The sequence below is a fragment of the Cyphomyrmex costatus genome, unplaced genomic scaffold (assembly GCF_001594065.2).
Source record: "Cyphomyrmex costatus isolate MS0001 unplaced genomic scaffold, Ccosl1.0 scaffold106, whole genome shotgun sequence".
Lineage (NCBI taxonomy): Eukaryota > Metazoa > Arthropoda > Insecta > Hymenoptera > Formicidae > Cyphomyrmex > Cyphomyrmex costatus.
This window is the reverse complement of record NW_017275019.1, coordinates 488,961-505,611: the sequence shown is the minus strand read 5'-3', so window position 1 is coordinate 505,611 and position 16,651 is coordinate 488,961. Positions and strand designations below refer to the sequence as shown.

General features: G+C 32.2%; 2 protein-coding genes across 4 annotated transcripts in view; one reads left to right on the top strand and one right to left on the bottom strand.

The window, feature by feature from the left end:
* Positions 1–15,356, top strand: part of LOC108775265 (epidermal growth factor receptor kinase substrate 8) — a 24,206-nt gene extending 8,850 nt beyond the window's left edge. The window contains exons 2-10 of the mRNA XM_018541576.1: positions 5,766–5,838; positions 6,652–6,887; positions 7,226–7,565; positions 7,809–9,028; positions 9,461–9,578; positions 14,057–14,599; positions 14,787–14,958; positions 15,034–15,169; positions 15,234–15,356. Of these exons, the coding sequence (XP_018397078.1) occupies positions 5,796–5,838; positions 6,652–6,887; positions 7,226–7,565; positions 7,809–9,028; positions 9,461–9,578; positions 14,057–14,599; positions 14,787–14,958; positions 15,034–15,169; positions 15,234–15,329 (2,904 nt within the window). The 5' untranslated portion in view covers positions 5,766–5,795 and the 3' untranslated portion in view covers positions 15,330–15,356. The remainder of the gene's footprint in view (positions 1–5,765; positions 5,839–6,651; positions 6,888–7,225; positions 7,566–7,808; positions 9,029–9,460; positions 9,579–14,056; positions 14,600–14,786; positions 14,959–15,033; positions 15,170–15,233) is intronic.
* The window catches only part of CRMP (Collapsin Response Mediator Protein), a 26,948-nt gene continuing 23,425 nt past the window's right edge, over positions 13,129–16,651 (bottom strand). For all 3 annotated transcript variants that reach the window (XM_018541547.1, XM_018541569.1, XM_018541553.1), the window contains one exon: positions 13,129–13,640. In XM_018541547.1, coding sequence (XP_018397049.1) covers positions 13,625–13,640 — 16 coding nt within the window. In that variant the 3' untranslated portion in view covers positions 13,129–13,624. The remainder of the gene's footprint in view (positions 13,641–16,651) is intronic.

Here is a 16,651-nt window from a genome sequence, read left to right as displayed (position 1 = left end):
GAGAGGGGGGGGGGGAGAGAGAGAGAGAGAGAGAGAGAGAGAGAGACGATAAAAGTTTGATTGATCAATTTATATGCTTCTCTGCTGTCTGCTGTGAAAAGAATTTATTAAATTTTAATAAATATTTCTTTGAGTGGTTCTAATGAAATATTTATGGTACTTATAGTTAATAAATATTTAAACAAATGAAAAAAATGGTAGTTGAAACGATCTATATATTATAATAGTTCTTATATCTAACAGATATGTATTTACATTTAGTAAATATTCCGCTAGGAATTTCTTTATTCAAAGAAATATATATTAAAATTTAGTAAATTTTTTTCTCATTGTCAGTGCATAATATAATGATTGAATAAAAGATTTAGTGGTTTCAAGGTTAAATCGTAGTATCAAATATATTCAAAGTTTTCGAATATACGATATTACGCACTCCATAATTGAATTTTTCTGCAGTGTGTCAGTAAATCATTATGTTTAAAACTTGTCGCAAAGTGCATTTACATGTGGTACATGCTACTAACAGTATACTCATGCCTTTTATTTCTTTTCACACTTTAACCGTCTAACAATAAGCATCCTTGCTGCCATATAAAATTGTATTCTCAATGAGAACTTTAATATAATACACGTTCCTTTCACATACATCGTTCCGCGCTGATACAAACTTTGCATACTTCAGTTTTTATAGTATTACAAAATGATATCTTAGATGTGCACAACTATCGTACTTGACATTTATTTCTCGAGATTTCACATTTACATACATCGACTCAGATTCATTTGTCGACATTGGAAGAATTATTAAGTTCAACTTTAACGCAATATATTCTTATTTGAGAATATAAAAAAATATTGTATGTAACTAAGATACATACAACACTAGAAGAAAATATGACATTTATTATAATATAAAGTTGAGAAAGATATCTCCAATGTACACTGAGAAAAAGTTTACTAAATTTTAATAAATATTTCTTTAAATAATCCCAGCGGAATATTTACTTATGGTAAATAAATATTTAAATAAATGAAAAAAATGATAGTTGAATCAAACTAATGATTCTTGTATCTAATAAATATGTGTTTACATTTATTAAATATTTTACCAAGACTATTCAAAGAAATATTTATTAAAATTTAGTAAATTTTAAGTGTATGCAATTATTTTAGATTCTAATAATTCGTTAATTTTAAATGACTCATTTTGTATGTACACATTTTGTACATGTTGAGGAAATATTGATTTCTAAATGTAGACTCTCGTACGTGAAAATCTAGAATTCAGAGCGTCGATGAGGAATTCCCGACATTGCAGGATCGAAATGCATTGATAACTTGAGTCTCTTGGAGAGGCATACACCGAAGCCCACTCACCTTCTTTCCTTTTCCCTTCCCTTTTTGCCGTGACTGTTGTGTGTTAGGCCTCCGTTGAGATCCGTATAGGCCAGCATTAGAACCGCGTTGCAAACAGGAATTCTTTCACGTCGAGTCGTAGTTACCTTCGGTGCGTGAGAACTCGCTAGCGAAATAGTTATATTTAACGTCTTATATACGATCCATAATTTTATTATGCATTTCCTTATTTTTACAATTCGTGTTCCGCTAGATTAATGTCATTCTTTTTTTTTTAAACTTAAACTAGAATTAAGGAAGTAACTTAAAATATATGGTTAAATATAAAAGTGTACAGTATGGATGAAAATATAGTGTAGAACTTTTAGTTTCGAGAAATATCATTTAAAAAATCTTACAATATTAGCGAAAAAAATTAGAAAAAAGTTAAATAGACGGTGTGTTATATTAAACTTTCGCGCTAAGGATAAGTTGGCACTAAATTGACCGAAGAATCCATAGAAAGGAAGTGCAATATATAGCATAATGTAGGAAGCGTATTATAATGTACAAAAATTGAGACTCTATACACAATTATTATTATTTATTATCATAGCTCGAGCCGAGTGAACGAACACGTCAATTTTTTTTTTCATTAGTGATAATAACCACAGTCAAGAGAGCAGTGTAATTTAAGAAAAATACTTCTCTCTGTTACATGAAAATATTAGTCACATTCCCTGCACCGATATGATGACGAATAATTTCATCAGATCAATTTACCATATCGTTATATAGTTACACAATACTATCAATTTGGCGCGATATAATTCTGTGATCCAAATTCACTGGCACGTAAAATTATACATTCTTTCAATAGAATGACAGAGTAACCTGCAGCTACTAAAAGTGACACTCATTTTTCTCTTCCCTTTTCTTTCTTACCTCGTTGAATGTGTTCTTTAAAATTCATTTTAAAAGTCATTGTATATGACAATAATTTATTTCGACTCGCCAGATATTAAGTCGAATAATGTATAGAATAATCAATACACTGAAAACAGAGTTTGATAAGAGGTACTAAATATTTAGTGAAATAATGCCAATTAAATGTTTGGTTAATATAACTAAAAATATTTTTATCTTTACAAATATATATGTTGAATAAGTATTACCATTGGTAATATCGCATTTGGTAATGTTTACTAAATATTTGTATAAAGGTAAAATAAATTTAGTTTATTAACTAAACATTAATTGGCATTACTTCATTAAATGTATAATAGCTAGAACCAAACTGTTTTGTCAGTAATTCAAAATCTGAAAATAACCAAAATAAAACACGAGCGTAAACACGATCTGATTATTGATTTATATCTTTCACTCTGATTACAAATTCATACATTTTCTGTATGTTTATGTTTACGTTTTTGTGTACGCGTTATGTATATTTATCCTGTTTTGATATTAAATATAATTTATGTAACGTTCATAAACTGGAGACTGTGTGTGTTATGTGTTCGTCATAAATCTATTAATTTATAATTATTCATTATTTGTATAAAACATTTTAAATAATTTTTAACGTAAACATTTTTAAACTGCTATTATTTGATGTAGAGAATAGCCTAGCCCATATTAAGCACTACCTATATTTGTCATTATACAAAATGACAACCGATTAGCGTGGTTGTCATACAACAATGCTTTCTTCGCGTTCTCACGGTATCTTGTCCCATTGGAAGTTGCAAAATTACCTCCGAACAACCTGCTGACGTCGGTGAAAGCGAATCAAAATTACTTATCATTTAACAAGAATCTTCTTATTACTAATTTTCTTATATATGCCGGATGGATTTACATTTAGCGGCCGATTTAGCTGCCGAATCATTAGAATCGCGAGCGAGAATTTCTAAGCGAAACGCCTGACTGCTCGTGCAATTAGAAGCACTTGTTTGCACTTTCGAAACCATAAACGGGCGCAGCCAACTAAACAATTAAACTGCAATTTAATGAGTAGAAAAATATTTGTCCCCCAATGGAGACAAAGATCCGTACAAGTAACAGTAGAGAAATTTTAAGAAAAATTTCGAAGAATTTCTCATTGTTTTTAAATATTGCCATTCGTATCAAATGTTATTGCGAAGTAGTCATAATTTTTCATACAAATCACTACTAATATTTTATTTCAATTGTATTAGATTACTTCTATTTACCTTCTATACAATATCTGCAATTTATTTTCCAGGGAACTTCGAAAGTTTTATAAACGTCTTATATTTATAAGAATAATAATCTTTTGTATCACTTTTTGGAGATTTCTTTGCATATAAAGTCAATTGTTGCATAATCGCAGGAAACGTATGATTTTTTCATCAACAAATATGCATTTACGTAACCTCGTTAATACAACTTAGTGTTGTGAAAAAATTAACGATCAATCGTCATACAAATATGATTGACAACTCACAGATACTGACTGAATGTATTTACGGAACTCATTCACGGAATTTACACTCCCCTACGTAATATCACGAGATTCGCATAGCATTAAATAGAATGTGTGCAAGAACCTTGATTTAGAATCGATGCGATCAAAAACACGACGAAAGACACATATTTATTCATGAGTGTAGCCAAGGAGGGGGAGAGGGTTACGCCCCTCTCTCTAAATCTTCTAGAATAAAAATAATTGCAAAATAATTACAATTTTACAATAAGATAATTTCAAAATTCATGAATATTCATAAGAAAGAGTATCCACAATGAATATTAATGACCATTCACAAAAAATTAATTTGATGAAGAAAAAAAGAATTGGAGATGGAAATTTTCAAAAGATTTTCTGTTCAAGACAGCTATAAATGTTTTAAATGTATATTTTTTTTAATTCGAAAAATCAGTTTACTATTTTGTAAAAAAAATGAAGTAAATTAAATTATTAAATTAAATATGTATAATTTATTTCTAGTAATTAATTAAAAATAATATAAAGTAAAATAAATCCAACACATATTTAACTTACTAATTTATTTTATTTTTTTTTTAATTGTAGACTAATACTTAAATATCAAAAGTCAATTCTAATTGGCTCCTCTTTCGAACAAAATCCTGACTATTTATCCATATATTTATTATGTCTTGCATAAATTCTTGTTGAATACATACGTCACATAATCGATAAATTTATGGATTTATTGATTTATATATTACTTACGCTTCTTTGAATTTTTCGAGTATTTTTCAAGTTGCTTACACGGTTAATATTAAGAGAATGATGGAGGAATTTCTCTTAGAACAAATTCACAATTTCACATTCCTCGCACATAGTTATGCAAAAATTAATCGCCGTCTCAGTTTCTCTTCTATCGAGAATGATCCATCGATGAGCGTAGATTCTGTGACGCATATTTACACGCGACGCGATAAATCTTTCCACTAGAAAATAAAGAAGAAAAATATTGCTACAACACCGTTTTACGGCTCCAAAATTATTCGTGCCATATGCAAATTTTCAGCAAGTTGTCCTTCCTTGTAATCAAACTACATTTACAGGAATTATTTTTATTTTAATTAGATTTTCGTGAATATTTTAATACTCATAACAAAAAATAATTTGTAAAAATATTTAATAAAGTAATTAATAAATTAATTAAAGTATTTAAGTAAACTATATCTAGAAATTTAACTTTAACTGCGAGGTAATTGAATCATATGTGTAGATTATTTTCATTAAATAGAAATAACATTACGCAAACTGTTACGTTAAAGAATGTGATATTTGCAAACTCTTAAGACACGTTAGTCGTGCATAAGAAATGCGTTTAATGCAACGAAACGGGTATAGAAGGAAGTGAAAAGTGGACGAGGCTGTTTACGCGCGAGTTAAATGGCAGGGAAGTGTCCAAATGAGGTAAACGATTAGTTCCATGAGCGTAAAGTTTCACCTTCGAAAATAAAGTTTAGTAAACCGGGAGGAGTGTTAAGGAGAGGAGGCGCGCAAGAAATTCCAGACATGTCTGGCAAACGAATTAAACCCATTGGAATTTCACTTTGGTGAGGGGTAAAGGGGTGTTATAACTTTCTGTTGGCTTTCTTGAGTGCCAAGTATGGCACTGCTGACCCGATAGCCGGATATACGGCGACGTGCAACGTGCAAGTATCGACGTTGCTGTCATTAAGTTATTGAACCCAGCTACTCCACGCCTGGCAACACAACACTATATTCTTATGACTAATTGCACGATCTGAAATGAAAAGACGGCGAAACCAGGCACGCATAAATTAAACGGACCCTCGTGAACGCAGTGGCCAATTAAGATTTTCGTATACGCCCTTATTCACCCGTGACGAATTATTACCTGACATATAATTCAAAACCTCTTTTACCGATGTGTTTCATAATGGGAACTTTGGCTCTTCTGTTTCAGTTATAATCAGCGCGGCACATCCTGGTTGCCATGCCGTACTACAACAGTGGTCACAGTCCCGCTTACAACAAAGGTGAGCAACCTGCTCGTTTGGATTATACCGTGGAATTAAAAAGCTAATTACATTTCGGAATAAATTATCATTCGCTAATGTACCGTTTGTCTGGCAATTTCATCTGGTTATCACAAATCTCTCGTAAAAAATAAAGACCTTTGCTACGTATAAACTTGACTAAATTGAAGAGGTATAAACAAGTTAAGCAAATTTAAACGTTCTTGTGCACTGTTTTAGAAATAAAGGAACACGATTGAGAAAAGTATTAAAAAGAAAAAAAAATTATGAGATTATATAAATTAATTAAAAAATTCACATAACACTTTGTATTATAAGGCTGGGTTGTTTCATCTTTCGGTAAACTTCAGCTTACTGTTTTATTTATAAACATAGATTTATAATCTCTGACAATATAAAAATGTTCAACAAAAATTTAATAACGAGAAAGCCACTTATACCTATTATTTCTGCCAGTCCGAAATCACATTTCTTCGAAAAACGTTTGCACTTAATTCTAGAGATCAACTGAGATTGAGTGTGTTCCAAAATTGACTGCAAAAGCATGAAAAAGTAACCAACCTAGCATTAACACATATATTTGCAAATCGAAAAAGAACCACAAATAAGTTAGTGTATCTATTATTTTTGCCACCATTGTATGTATCTTTATTAATAAAAAAAGATTATAAGCAAAAAAAAGCATTGGAAAAGCATTGAAATAAGAAAACTAAGCATGTTACATCTAGAATAGTTTTTAAGGATTAAAAACAGAGAAGCGAAAGAATATCAAATTTTCTGAATTAACTATTAAAGACGAATCTTACATTCTAGATGGTGGCTCCAGTGGACCATCAAGCACTTCTGGCGGTCGCGCCAGCAGCTCGGAGCCGACATACATGATGGAGCACTTGGCCACGTTCACCGTCACGAAGGAAACCGGTATTGTTTATCCGGCGGATGGTATGCGCCGCCTCCTACAGTTGGAGAAAAGTAATGGCATCTGGAGTCAAAAAATGCAGCTCCGTCTCGAGCGAAACTGGGTCCTCATCATGGACAATGAAACAGGAGTAATTTTTCTTCTTTTTTTTACACTGTAATTAAGTTCTACCATAAGTATATGAGCATCCAGAAAACAGACATGTACTTATGGTAGAACGGAACGTTACGATGCTTTTAATTAAATCCATATACATATTTTATCACGTTTTCGAGTCTCAATATAAAAAACTGCTATCTTCGAGGCTATAATAAAGTTGTACATTGTACATTCTAAACAAAAATAATTGTTCGTCATAACCAAGCATGATTTAGGAAGTATTATAGATTGTATGCATGTTCAAAATTATTATCTATATATGTATATTAATAATAATTTCATCTAATAATGTATAATTGAATTTTTCAGGCCATTATGGAACGATTTCCTGCTTCCTTGATACAGGAACCAACGGCATTTACGTCGAGAGATCCTATGGAGATGTACAACAACATTTTAGTGTTTACGGTGGCTGACGATAGTGGTTCCAACCAGCGAGCGGAGATGCACATATTTCAATGTCAAAGTGTGTCGGCACAGGACCTCGTCGAAGACCTCAAAATGCTGCAAATGGGAAAACTGGTTACGGGTGGCTCGCCCCGGGGTCCTAGAGGACACATTCCACCACCACCTGCATTACCGCCTCCGGAACCACCCTTGAACGGTGTTAACGTCAGGGAACAGGTGTCTGCTTTCAATGCGGCAAATGGTGAATACGCAGTTGTAAAAAATTAATATTTTCTGTCGGAAATTATGCATGTTTAAACAATTTTTATCATTAATTTGAAGTATAATTATAAATACAAGTAAATACAAGAAAATTTATATTGAAAAATTGTGCAATGATGTTTATGCTCCATTTAATATAAAGCTCACAGTTCTTGAACAGAATATAATAATATTATTACGTTAGTGTTAGTATATTGAATATATATGTGCAAATTTAATATAGCAGATGGGCAGAATGATATGTCGCGAGAGGAGAACAACGACGAGGTATCATCGACGTCGTCGGAGAAATACGAGCGTGACGTGACGATCCTGAACCACTGCTTTGACGACATCGAAAAGTTTATCGCGCGTTTGCAGCATGCAGCTGCCGCGTCTCGGGAACTAGAGCGCCGACGACGTAACCGAAAATCAAAGAAGAGAAACCTTGGCGACGGTATGCTCACAATGAGAGCAAAGCCGCCACCCGAGATGGAGTTCATTGACATCTTTCAGAAGTTTAAGCTCTCGTTCAATCTTCTAGCCAAGCTCAAAGCGCATATTCACGATCCCAATGCGCCAGAACTTGTACACTTTCTTTTCACGCCGCTCGCGCTCATCGTGGACGCCTCTCACGATACTAATTACGATCCGAATTTACCTAGTAAAGTGGTGTCGCCGCTTCTCACGCGAGAAGCGGTTAATCTGTTGATAAATTGTGTCACCAGCAAAGAGACCGAACTTTGGCATTCACTAGGCGACACGTGGTTAATACCGCGTGATCAATGGAAAGTACATGTACCGCCATACCATCCGATCTTTATGGACGGCTGGTCACCAGAGTATCCTATTCCCGAAGACAGGGATCACGATCATTTAGCGTCCTTATTGAACGCGGATAAACAAAAGAGGGATGAGCTACCAGAACAACAGAACGATCCTTATTACAATCACCGTGACGTGGATGAATCGCATTATAGCAGCGATTATCTAGAGTACGAAAGCCGAGAGGAACGTGGCGGTAACGAATACTTTGATAGGAATTATGGGCCGAGCTCGGAATTGTATGGTCGTGAGGAGAGAGCTGATCAGACTAGGGCGCATAGTGACATTTCTGTCGACTCGATCGAGAGAGCTCCCAGAACAGCCGCCGGTATAGAGAGAGCACAGGAGGCTTGGCTGGATGAATTGGTAGCACGCCACGCTAAAATTGTGCAAGTCACTTATCCACGAACAGCAAACAATGACAAGGAGCTCACGGTAGTCAGAGGCGAATATCTGGAGATTCTTGACGATAGCAGGAAATGGTGGAAAGCGAGGAACTCTCGAGGGCAGGTCGCTCATGTGCCACACACTATCGTTACGCCTCACAATCCCACTACTCATTCTACTGATAATGATGTCTTTAACAATCCTCTGTACACCAGTAGATATCCAAGACAGGGACACGGCTATAATTACGAGGTGAGAATTGTTAAAGATGTGAACACATCTTCGGATAAAATTTATCATTAAAAATTACGGATAGTACAAGAGATGTGAATACGTTTGTAGATAATTGCATGCAAAAGTAGGAACACAATTATGTTGAACTGTTATGTACTAGTCTAATATAATAGTATAATTAGGTAACAATATAATACAATATATAACTGTAATATGACTGCAGTAACAGTCAGGAATCTTAACGTATTGACATTACATTTTAATCAAATCATTACGAGCTTACATTGGAATATATCGCAGCGTGCTTTGTACATTGCAAAAGACAGAGCTCTAAATTCACTCCGTAAAGAGTATTGATATAATTAAAAATTGAGAGTATTAATGTAGGTCATTAAATTAATTATAAATTTCACGTATTTAATATGTAATTGAATTGATTACATGTTAAAGGATTCGGAGATTGAGAGAACCAGCACTAGTCCAGGTCCGGAAGCTACTCATCGAACACATGCGATTCCACCACCAGCGCCTGCTGATTGGGTGAGAAAGGAAAGACTTGGGAAAAAAGGTGAATTTCGGTACTTTTAGGACATTTATCCAGCTCGCGCTTGAATGCCTGTTATCTTTATTCGAATTCCAACAGTTTCTAATAATTAGGAAAAAATCAAGTTATAAATTTTTTATCGCCTTTTTTTTAATGTTATAAATAAGATTTTTTTTAGCAATAATGAATGTCTTCCAAAATCGAAAGACACTGTCTTGATATTATCGCGACATTAAAGTCAGTATATTAATCCAACAAAGCTATAATAATATACATAAGAGATAAGAGTACGCGCATCACGTTAGTCTAGCTATAAACGGACTGTAGCATAATTAATCGTTAGTTCATCGTCCAATTAGTACGTCTCAATTAGCACACTTGTGAAGGGATATTGTACTTAATATCTGATAATTTTCTTTTGAACATGTACATATGTGAGCGTAGACTGTGTGAGCCATTCAAACGATTGCGATGAGAACGTAGTATTCTAAGTTTTTCATAATTATTCTGATATATTGATCGTTCATAGAGTAACATTAGTAAATTTTACTCTTTTTTTACATATATGTCCACAAAGTTTAAAATTGTGACATAAGACATCTTTAAGTCGTCTTTTAGACGCAAAAACCATCTTATGATTCGATTTTTTTGTCTGAGAACATTGCTGTCGTAACCTTGCATTACAAGTTCATTGTATGTCTTGCATATTTATAATATTGCCTCAAACTGCAACATTGTAAATATGCAAGTTATTGCTGAAAGAATTAATAAATATGAAGAAAAAAGTTCTAAATACATCAATGAATAATTCATTCTACGTGATATTACCATTCGTAATAATTTTTTTCTCATGTTGATTATTTTATTGAATTTCCTTTATCATTATCATAGATGTAGCGTTATCACAGATACGGACATTATAATTAATGGTAATCAGAAATAAAAATGCAATGGTGATAGCAAAGATATCGAAGAGAACTACGTCTCGACGCAATATGACGTATTGTCAGACATCCCTATCAATCTGGACTCTCTTCACCATAACCACGGCTAATACTCCGTGATCATAACAAATGAAATTCATACTAGGTTAAAAATTTAGTGCTATTTATATGCTAATTTGTTGCTTTAATTTAAATTTTGTTACTCAAAGGAATTTAGCAGAAAATACGTTTAAAATAGGGGAGGTGCAGATTAACATTAAGCTGGACCCCTCATATAGAAAAAAATATATAGAGTGGTCGCATACAGAAAACAAATACACGAGATTTGGACATAATATTTGAAGATTTCATATTTCACAACGTTGCTATCACGAGTTCACACTGGACTATGATGTGACTCATAATTCAACGTTTTATGCGGTAAAATAAAGTATTGCTGAAGATTGCTCAAAATTGAGCAGAAACGTTCATTGTTTTAATATTCTGACTGAAATTTGTGTATTATTACGCAATATTCGTTCCAGCGTTGACTCCTAATAGCCTCGTTATCTACAAAATTCGGATTAGAGCAACAAATTAGCACTTAATATGTCAGGCGTTCTACCGATGCTGGAACTTTAATCGAGGCCTCGAATCGTCCATGTTAGGAAGCAACCGCCTCATCGCGGAGTCACACAGTCCGACGGCAGGAACTTAGTTTATAAACAATAATATAAGTTTTAATGTGGTTTAGTAATAAACAAAGGAATTAAAAAAGAGCATATACTACAACGCTGGATAGATTTAGCGAAAATATAATGTATTTCGTAGAATATTAAAACGAAATTTTTATTATTAGTAAACGATTCGGCCTTTAATCTAACCATCATTAGTAAACGATTCGGCCTTTAATTTAACCATCATCAGAAAACGAAGGGATAAACTTTAAAATTATTGTTAGTTTATCTCTTACAAATAGCACTAGCAATCCACTACAATGTCTTATTGATGAATCCAGTAGTGGAAGCTGGAACGAAACGCCATAATTACGTGATATTCTTCGCAATATTAGATTAATTTAAAAAGATTTTAACGAATTTATTGACTTATTGCCCTGTTTCTATACATATATTAGTTTTTAAAAACTTATTGAGCCTTATTACAAACAATTAGTACTAAATTTTTTACCTAGTCCGAATTTCATTTGCGATGGTGGGGAGTCCAGGTTAATAGGGGTTTGTTAGATACTTTAAATAAAAGATTTTAGGACCACGTTTAGTGTGAAATTAATTAATAAGCCGTTTAATAAGAGATCTGTTAGCTATTGGGTAACAGTGACTATCAACCACATATAAAAGCATTGAATTACGAACCTCGTAATACGCTTGATTAAATGAAAAAAATCGATAATGATAATCGTCCAGCATTTAACGTGGTTGAAAGTTACCAACTAGTTTCTAATGCTATATTTCTGATAATCAATTGTATTGTCACATATACTATATATGTTATCTTTTGTATTTATCGACTAACCAAATTTAGTTGTGTAGTTTATAACGACAGAAAGAAAAATCGATATACATGTTATATATATACTTACTTTATATATGAAAATGTTACGATATGTAATATCGGGCGTTAATCGCCGCTGAGAGATCGGATATTTTCTTCCGTTAAAAAGTACTCACTAAAGCAATGCAAGTTATACGGAGTATAATAATCTAATTGTAAGCATCATGCGTATATCTAAACTGTTAAAAATTAATCGGGACGATATAATATCTACATTAGATATATGTATATTTCCGTTGAAATTATAACTGTGTTTGTCCTTTGTCCTTATACTGGGGCTTTATTGCGAGAACAAATTCTACGACTTTGATAAAAGCTCTTGATAAAAATTCTCTGGGAAAATGTGCAGGAAAGAAACATGTGGCTTTTCTAATGCTACAATACGTTGTTTCGTTTATCTCCATTTTATCAACAGCTTTTATTGACGTAACAAATCTTTTTGCCGATTCTGCTTGTACGTGTCATTGTCGCATGCATTATGTATGTATTGATGTAAATAAGCTTGTACAAACGACCGAAGAGAATACGAGGAAAAAGGGAGCTGTAGGAAGATTGAGAGAAAAAAGAGGATTTATTAAGTATAGGATATATTAAGTATATATACATATATTTAATAAATTTTCTCATTAAGTTTAAAAACATGAGAAAGACGGGAAATTAGCGAATGAGATCTAATTGGTCTTCATGTAATTGATATTAATTTCGTTAAGTAACTCAGTATTTAAGCTTCTCTCGATACATTTCTAAATCTCTAAATCTTATCTATTATCATGTTAAATTTAACAGAGATTTCAACATCAAATCTGTAAATCTGATGTGACTCGAACAATATATAAAGGAGGAATATTAAATTTGTATTAGCTAAGAATGATTCCAAAGTGAGTCAAACATTCTAAATTTATTTCAGTGGAATAAAGTAGTAGTTTGAAAAAATTCATTTCTTATTACTTTGCGTACCAACAAAAACGCTGGACTCTCATTCGCCCCTCAATCACTGAAATTCATAATCTAAATCTTATATTTATTGTCGAAGAAAAACAGAAAAGGTACAAGCATAAAACACAGAATTGATGCTGTCATTATTTTTTGCAACTTGCATTATTTATTATCATATATTTAAACCCATATTAAAGTGTTGACTTAAATGAGATAATAACTAGTCGACCAAGAAGTCAAATAAGCAATATAATAAACGTGGACAAGCAGTACAAGCTCTTGTTATTCTTTCTCTGTTACAGATGCATTCTCTTCATATTCCATTATTTATTGTTAGATTGTGATGTTATATCGTAATCATATCGATAAAATGCTCTTTTACAATATGGTAATCTAGAAACGCAACATATTTTTCGTGAGATTTTACAATGTGTAAAGATAAAAAACGTAAATGACTACGTGCTATCTCCTATCTCTTATTTTCCGCGATCGATTCATGTATTATTTTGACATTTATGTGTGTGTCCACGGGCCGGGAATGCGATTCATCAGTATTTCAGTATACTGTAATTTTTTATATGCACATCACTTATTATTAATAAACATTGTACTTATGCGAGATTATCGTCGTTGTCCCCATCATTCCTCTTGTTTCCTGCGAATTGTAACGACTATTAGATATAATTGATAAATTGTTTTATTCAAAAATGCATTGTTTAGTGAAGTGTTAAAAAATTCACAACTTGTGTAACAGTCATGCACATACCATACGATGAACGGTGATTTATCTTGAAAATTAGCAGAAATTAAAGTTGAAATCGTAGAATCTATAAGCTATTGTTATAGCGCTTAAAATATATATGCTTAGTGTTCGTCCAGTACACTTAATAAGTTTTCTGTGTAGTTTATGTGAAAGCTTTGGGGTAAGTTATAGCCTTTTCACGTATTTTAATAGCTCGTCCATATTGTGGCATGCATTATGATTTATTAATGAATAAATATTTATGAGAAATAATTTCTCATCTCTCAAGGATAATTAATGCAAATTAATTTTGTAAAATTGTTTTACAGACGACATTAGTGCATACAACGAAACGGAAATCAGTAATAGCAGTACATCTAGCACATCTTCCATCGAGAGCGTCTCTCAGTCGAACGGAAAGTTTAATACGCAACAAAGCATCGTGGAAGTGCACTCGCCACCTCACGATATAATACTAGATATAATATCCGACAAGTTAATTATACCGCCTACTATCACACCGACACCACAATCAGAACTATTCACATCGAAATCGACGCCAATCCTACCTGAATCGGAATCAGCACCAACATTATCCATATCGAAATCAGCGCCGACACTATCTGTACTGAAATCAGTACCTTTATTACCTTCAGTAAAATCAACGCCAGTATCATCTGCTGTAAAATCAGCACCAATATCACCTACGCCGGCATTAGATTCATCGATTTTACCTCCAATGCCTCCACCGCTTCCACTACCGCCGCCGACATCAATAGGATCTATTTCATTACTTCAATCCCAAAAATCTTTACCGTCAACTTTTATGCTCAATAAAATGGGAACTTTCAAAAATAATAACTTCTCCAATGGTGAGTATATATTATAGTTTCAGTTATTAATAAAAATCGTTTTATCTTAATAATCCTACTTATATTTGTTAAAACCTGACTGTACTTATAATGGGGTGGACTATACAATTAAATATAAATAAATAAAAGTTTTATAATTAGCAATTATCATTATATCGAACGTATTTGTGGCACATACTTTCAAAAGGTCTCTCCAGTCAAGAAGAAGTCCAAAAGGAGCTTAAATTCGTCCTCAGGATATTTCGAGAGAAGAAAGCAAAATCTTCTATCAATAACGACACGCAAGAAATTTGGTTGAATCAACATTCGACTCCTCAAGAAGTTCAAACTTGGTTAGAAGCCAAAGGATTCTCGCAAAAGTGCATATAATTGTAATATAAATAACAAAACTAGTAATTTATTCATCATTCAGTACAAACAGATTCTATTTGCAGAATTTGCAAACAGTTGGAAAATATGAACGGCACAGAATTATTTAATTTATCACGACGACGACTGGAGCAATTATGTGGATTGTCCGAGGGAAGTAGGCTCAATGGGCAATTAACTTTAGCGAAAAACGAGTGCGAAGTAAGTATACTTTAAAGAAAAAAATCCTACAATATATTTATAAAATTTGTCAATTTTTTTTTAGTATAAAACTGCTCGATCGTCGGAGCTCAAGCAAATTTTAGAAAAAGCGCGTCGAAGAGCGGAGAAGTTAAATGATAAGGATGAAATCAAAGAATGAATCATACTGTTCTTTATATTCCATGTGAATCGGAATGTTGCAGGAATGAATATAGAAATATTAAAGCAAACATGTAAGTACTTTATTATCACTGTGAATTTAGAGAAATGGAAGATAAAATACAAACATACGTATTTTTTCGTAATTTTTTATAGGTACCAAAATAATGCTATAAAAAAAATATAATGGAGTTATATTATTTTATCTTCTGTATTGTGTGATAATATTTATTTCCAGAAAATAATTTTGCATATTAAAAGTTTTTAGCAAGTTAGCAAATATGCAATTAATTAATTTTGATGTTCTTTTGTTGCGAACAATATCCATTATATATTTTAACGAATTTAATCGTAGAAACAGACAGAGATAGACAATGAGACACACAAACACACACACACATACATATAGAATGTATATAAGTTTTTTCAGTGCGTTTTTTCGAGTCGAGAACTCAATTAAAGCTGTATTTAATTTAAAATAAATTTATTGTATGTGTGTGTATATATATATATATAAAATAAATGAAATCACTTTAATCTCTATAGAAATACATTAAGTACTTTAAATTTAAATATTAATTAAATATTACAAAAGAAATACATTATCAATTGCAGTATTGATATTACAAAATAGTAATATTAAATGAACATGTAATATAACAGTATATATAACACAAATATATAATATTATCAATTCCTCCCAAAACATTATTAAATTGTTAATGAAAGCGGCAGTAATCACAGAAATGTATCTTTTTGTATATCTTTATTCTGTCTTACGTTAAATATACATATTATATATGTATATAAAGTATTTTGTAACATATATGTATGTATGTATATATTTGATCTATAGTAGAGTAGAGCGGGGTAGAAAGTAACAATTTGTTTTTTTTGAGGTCTGATTATAGAAGAACTATTATAATTATAGAAAAGCTGTTGATATTTATTAATGTATTTTACTTTATGGAAAATATAATATTGTAGTCTCGTGATACATAGAATCAAAATTATCAGCCAAAAATGGAGATAAGGTAAAATGGTACGACCGCCTCCGTCATAGGATCGATTGTAACACAGAGTAACACAGTCAGAATTAAACAATTAAAAATATATTATTCAATGAAAATACAATAAAACCCTTAAAGAAAATAGATAATTTATATCTATTTTCTGCGGCTCGAATATTTTTTTATTATTTATCCTTGTATGCCTGTTCATAAAATAATATATTAGTTTTTCTAATCTTAGTACGAGGCATTCTAGAATAAAAAAAATTGTACTAAAATGAAATAAATTTCAACAGTCAAGGTCGAATTCATT